We start from the raw sequence: 6,281 nt of genomic DNA on the forward strand, positions 1-6,281 counted from the left end.
TGGGTCATTTGCAGAGACATGGATGGACCCAGAGCTCTGTCATACAGAGTGAAGTAAGAAAGAGAAAAACAAATATCGTATATTAACACATATATGTGGAATCTAGAAAAATGGTACACATGAACCTATTTGCAGGGCAGGAATAGGGATGCAGACATAGAGAATGGACATGTGGACACGGTGGGTGGGGGAAGGGGGCTGGGGTGAATTGGGAGATTGGGATTGACATATATGCACTACCCTGTGTAAAACAGAGAACAGGGAACCTGCTGTATAGCATAGGAAGCTCAACTCGGTGCTCTGTGGTGACCTAGATGGGTGGGATGGGCAGGAGGAGGGAGGTGCCAGAGGGAGGAGATATATGTACACATATAGCTGATTCACTTCATTGTACAGCAGAAACTAACACAACATTGTAAAGCAACTATACCCCACTTAAAAAAACAACTGCCAAGGAGCAGAATAAAGAAAAAAGAATGAAAAGAAATGAGGACCGTCTCAGAGACCCCTGGGACAACACTAAATGCACCAGCATTCGAATTATAGGGGTCCCAGAAGAATAGAAAGAGAAAGGATCTGAGAAAATATTTGAAGGGGTTGTAGTCGAAAACTTCCCTAACATGGGACAGTGGGCTTCCCTGGTGGCACAGTGGTTGAGAGTCCCCCTGCCGATGCAGGGGACATGGGTTCGTGCCCCGGTCCAGGAAGATCCCACATGCCGCAGAGCGGCTGGGCCCGTGAGCCATGGCCGCTGAGCCTGCGCGTTCGGAGCCTGTGCTCCGCAACGGGAGAGGCCACAACAGTGAGAGGCCCGCGTATCACAAAACAAACAAACAAACAAACAAAAAACCCCTTCAGTTCCAGGGTCAGTTTGTTCCCATTTCTTTTATTTATTTATAATTTTGGCTGCATTGGGTCTTTGTTGCTGCGTGTGGGCTTTCTCTAGTTGCGGCGAGCGGGGGCTAATCTTCGTTGTGGTGCGCAGGCTTCTCACTGCGGTGGCTTCTCTTGTTGAAGAGCTCTAGGTGTGCAGGCTTCAGTAGTTGTGGCTCGCAGGCTCTAGAGTGCAGGCTCCGTAGTTGTGGCGCACAGGCTTAGCTGCTCCGCGGCATGTGGGATCTTCCCTGACCAGGGATCGAACCTGTGTTCCCTGCATTGGCAAGCAGATTCTTATCCACTGCACCACCAGGGAAGTTCTGTTCCCATTACTTTGAGGCCAGCTTTTGGAATTGTGGCAGCTTACATCATGGCTACAGTCTGGTCATCATGTAGTTTTCTTCTTCCACCTGGTGGGGTTTTAGTGTCTAGAAGACAGCTCAAAGGATATGGCTCAGTATATTATCTATAGCCCTTGAGGGGGAGCTAAAGGCCCTTGACTTTGCTTAATGACTAAACTATTATTATTTAGTCTTGTTGGACTGTTTTCCTTTGTTTCTGCATTTTCTCAATTCTCTGATTAAACTTATTCTTTGGCCAAAATTTTTCCACAGACAAAAGGCAGGTTGAGGATATGGGGGGCAAGGACCATAGGGGTCCTGCTCCATTTCGATTCCACACAATTTATTTTATTTTATTTATTTATATTTTGGCTGCATTGCGTCTTGGTTGCTGCACGCGGGCTTTCTCTAGTTGCGGCAAGTTGGGGCTACTCTTTGCTGCGGTACACAGGCTTCTCACTGTGGTGTCTTCTCTTGTTGCAGAGCACGGGCTCTAGGTGTGCGGGCTTCAGTAGTTGTGACTCATGGGCTCAGCAGTTGTGGCTCACGGCTCTAGAGCGCAGGCTCAGTAGTTGTGGCGCACAGGCTTAGTTGCTCCATGGTATGTGGGATCTTCCCAGACCAGGGATTGAACCCATGTCCCCTGCATTGGCAGGCGGATTCTTAACCACTGCACCACCAGGGAAGTCCCGATTCCACACACTTAATCCCCAAAGACAACTTGGTCACACTTGCCACAATGGTAGCAGATTCAAAGCAGTAATCAAAATGTGTGCCCTCAGAGATCTGACTCCACCTGGCAGCGGAGGACAAAAGAATATGGGCAGTGTAAGAAGATAAGCAGTAGTTATGGCCATGTGACCATGTGACCAGCTGCAGAAAAGAGAACTATAATAATTTCATCCTCATTTTTACACAAATATATTTGTGTACATATGAACCGATTTTTTTTCTCTTCTCTTCTCTCTCTCACTCACCGTCTATCATAATATGTGTTAATAGTGGTTATCTTTCTACGTCGGCATGTAAGTTACAGGATACATAAGGGGGGTGTGACTCAGTTGGAAGAGGGCTGAACATCACCCAGAGGTGGATAAAGGGACTTTACGTCACCTTCTGGGGAGAGGGTAGCATGTATTTGGTTGTGTGTTGTTGGTTGAATTATGTCAGGCCGACTTTGCTCTTGGCTTTACTTGGAAGTGAAGCTAGACAGACTGGGGTGGATTTGTATTGGTCAACGTAAATTGCGCAAGGCTGAACCTAGAGTCCCAGACTCCTTTCCCCGCACAGTTCTGAGTTGGTGTGGAACACAGGGGACATTTCGCCCAGGATTTGCAGCCGTGTTCTTTTTGCACCTGGAAGGGTGATGCAGCGATTGAAGTGGTGTCCTAGTGATGTCCGCTTCCATCCCATGATCAAAGTTAACACCACCAGTGATGGGACCGATCAAAATGGTGCCAGCTGATGGGATGCTGTGAGGATGCAGTGTCACTTCCATGGTGCTCGAGACAGAGACGCACAGCCTGCAGCTAATTACAAGGAAACACTGGGAAAGCCAAATCGAGGGACTTTCTACCAAACAACTGATCTATATTCTTCAAAAGTATCAAGGTCATAAAGGTCAAGGAAAGACTAAGGAGTGTTCCAGAGTGAGGAAGACAGAGAGACGGGACCTCCAAAGGCAACATGTGACTCTGGACTGGACCCTTTGGCCATAAAGAACTGGAGTGGAAGTCTCAGCTATGCCAGACAAGCAGGTTGTAGAGACCTATAGTTCACAGTTGGTACTGAGCATTGGGACTCTGTGTGAGAGGTGCCCTCACCACAAACACAAAACCAATGGGTATGAGGAAACTTGGGGGTGATGGATATGCTCATGACCTTGACTATGGTGATGGTTTCACACAGGTGTTTGCATATGTCCAAACTCATCAAACTGTATACATTAAATATGCAGAGTCATATATATCAATTAAACCTTGATATAGCTTTTTCTTTTTTTTTTAAAGAACATCATTGGGACAACTTATGAAAGTTGAATGGGAGCTAAGGATCACGTGGTAGGGACGCATGGTGTTACTCTTCTGACTCTGACAGTTGTGCTATGTTGTGATGGTGTATGTTATGCTGTGGTTGTGTCGTATGTATTGTGTGTTTTTGTGGTTGCGTAGGACAATGTCTTTATTCCAAGGAAACAGACACTAAGCTATTTAGGGGTGATGGAGTGTTAGTTTTGCAAATTACTCTCAAATGGTTCAGGGGGAAAGAATCCTTACTATCCTTGCAACTGTGAAGCTTTTATTTCAAAATAAAAATTATCTTTGGCATTTGAAAATGTGTCTGGAGTGTGGTGACGGCCTTGGCTGCGTGAAGCAAGTGCTGCTGGGTTCTGATTCGGGTGGGGGTTGATGGAGGTAGGGAGATGTTTTTAAGCTGTGGGTGTTTGGGAGAATACTCCCCAGAGGGACCTCTGTGTGGCCTTGGCCATCACCCAGGGGCATCAGGCCCAGTGCTTGCAGGGACCAGTTCCAGGCCATCTGCCCCCAGCCAGCCAGGAAGGGGCATGTTCCCCACCCCAGGGTTTATTTTTAGTTTCTTTTCCAAAACCCAGGATGGCGCTTCTGGCTGGCACCTTTGGGTTGTGGGTGAGGACGGTGGCCCCTTCTAAGGAGACAGGTTTCTGCGAGCAAGGAAGCAGAAGCTGCACTGATGCCTGGCCCCGCCTAGTGCCCCCAGTCTTCCCTCCTCCAGCCAGCCCCCGCCCCCCCCACCACACACAAACCTGCCTGGCCACCCAGCCTGCCCCAGCCTAGGCCTATAACCCCCCCACGCCCTCGCCTCCTGTTGTACAGAGGCTGACAGTTGGCACCACGCTGCTGAATTTCAGTGGCCTTCGGGCCCTGGTGACGGGGCAGGGAAAGATGGGTGTGAGTGAGGCAGGTGGGGGTGTGTGAGGGGCCGAGGTTAGAGAGCAAGGTGGCCAGACCCAGAGCCTCACAGGCCCATGCTGCGGCCTGCAAGTCCCTTTGTGCCTGAGCCGGCTGATCTGGGCCTGGACTGCTCCCTACCACCCAGCAGGCCCCATTGGGACAGGATGCTAGCCTCTCGCTGGTCAATGCAAGAGCCCTCCTGTGAGGGAGGCCCTCAGAATCAGTCTGGGCAGATGGGGGGACCCAGCCAAGGCCTCTTCCCTCAGCCCAGCAGGAAGGGGCTGCCCTCTGGGCCTCCCTTGGCCGAATCCTGGCTGGCTGGACCCCTGACCCCCGGGCCACCAACCTCTGGCCAGCACTGTCTCACTGCTCTTTCCTGAGCAGCAAATCTGCTGCCCCCACCCGCAGCCTTGGCCCAGACATATTGCGCCATCTGGCTGCCCCGTGCACCCCTGCAGGGAACGGGTGGGACACCATGAAGGCCCTGCACGCCTCAGGAGCCAGAGTGGTGGCTGTGAGCCATACCAATGCCGACCTGGTCAGCCTCTCCAAGGAGGTGAGGTGTGCAGCCCCACCATGGGCCAGGCCTGTGACCCTCCGGGATGCCTCACCAGCCTGCCAGGATGCCCCCTTTGGTCACTGGCCAATGCCTTCCCACAGGGCCCCGGGGTAGAGCCTGTGTGCGTGGACCTGGGTGACTGGGAGGCCATGGAGCAGGCGCTGTGCGACGTGGGCCCTGTGGACGTGCTGGTGAACAATGTCGCCATGGCGCTGCTGCAGCCCTTCCTGGAGACCACCAAGGAGGCCTTCGACAGCTGAGGAGTAGGAGAGGAGGTGGACTGGGGAGAGGGCTGCTGAGGAAGTGGACCGGGTGTGGCCATGGTGTGTCTGACTGTCCCCTCTCCCTCCAGGTCCTTCAGTGTGAAACTGCACTGTGTTCCGAGTGTCTCAGGTGAGCCAGTGGGAGGATGTGGCCCAGTGCAGACATGGCCCAAGCGGGGGTGCGGTGGGGTCAGGGTGCCCCCTCTCTTGGCTTACAGATTGTGGCCCGGGGCATGATCAGCTACGGAGTCCCTGGCTCCAGCGTGAATGTCTCCAGCATGGCGGCCCATGTCACCCTTCCCAACCTAGCTGCCTACGGTGAGTCCCTCTGCCCAAACTTGAGCCCCCATTCCATGCAGGAGCAGCTGGGCTCCCGGGCTGGGCCTCATGCAAAGTGGGCTGAATCCTTAAGGGTCCTCAGTGCTGCCCTTTTCCCACAGGCTCCACCAAGGGTGCAATGACCATCCTGACCAAAGCCATGGCCATGGAGCTGGGGCCGCACAAGGTAGGCATGGGGGAGCTGGGGGTGCCAGGGGCCCCGGCCTGGGAAGGCACGAGGTAGGCGCAGGGTGGGGGTGAGGTGGGGGCTGGCGGGTGGTGGGCAAGCGGCGGCTGGGGATGAAAACGGGGGCAGGGGGCGCCAGGGGGTGAGTAAGCAAGCTCAGTGGGGTCTGTGAGGGCGGGGTTTGTGCGCCGGCTGAGACCGCCCCGCCGGCCCCTCGGCCCCAGATCCGGGTGAACTCGGTAAACCGCACGGTGGTGCTTACCGCCATGGGCCAGGAAGCCTCGTCTGACCCCCAGTTCGCCCGGAAGCTGAAGGAGCGCCACCCGCTGAGGCAGTTTGCAGGTCAGCTGGGCTTCGTGGAGTGGCGGGCGCGGCTGGGGCGGCCGGGCCCAGACAGCCGGGCCGAGCCGTGCTGACCCCGCCCGCCACCCGCCGCAGAGGCGGAAGACGTGGTCAACAGCATCCTCTTCCTGCTCAGCGACCGCAGCGTCTCCACCAGCGGCTCGGGAATCTTTGTGGATGCCGGGTACCTGGCCTCCTAAGAGCGTGGTGCTCTGGGCGGCCAGAAGGATGGTGCTCGGCTCCGCCCGGCCCCGCTTCCACGCCCCACCGCCCCGCCCCCAGACCGCCAAGGCCACCAGCCCACCACGCCCCTGGCCCCATCTACGCCCACGCCCCGGCCTACTGCCCCCGCCCCGCGGCTTGGCCCCACCTCCACGCCACGCCGCGGCTCCGCCCCACCATCCCATCCCGCATCCACACTCACGTGCCAGGAGACCCCGCCCCTGTCGTCCCCACCCACTGTGT

The 6,281-nt window shown here is 54.9% G+C and overlaps 1 protein-coding gene across 1 annotated transcript; it reads left to right on the top strand.

The window, feature by feature from the left end:
• Nucleotides 1-3,829: 3,829 nt before the first annotated feature.
• Nucleotides 3,830-6,281, top strand: LOC101335708 (carbonyl reductase [NADPH] 2). The gene is given in 10 exon segments (XM_033848420.2): nt 3,830-3,862; nt 4,070-4,157; nt 4,606-4,703; nt 4,808-4,961; nt 5,007-5,009; nt 5,059-5,099; nt 5,188-5,287; nt 5,410-5,474; nt 5,699-5,816; nt 5,913-6,281. Coding segments are annotated over 10 exon segments (804 nt in total). The 3' UTR covers nt 6,017-6,281.

This window comes from Tursiops truncatus, chromosome 20 (genome assembly GCF_011762595.2).
Source record: "Tursiops truncatus isolate mTurTru1 chromosome 20, mTurTru1.mat.Y, whole genome shotgun sequence".
Lineage (NCBI taxonomy): Eukaryota > Metazoa > Chordata > Mammalia > Artiodactyla > Delphinidae > Tursiops > Tursiops truncatus.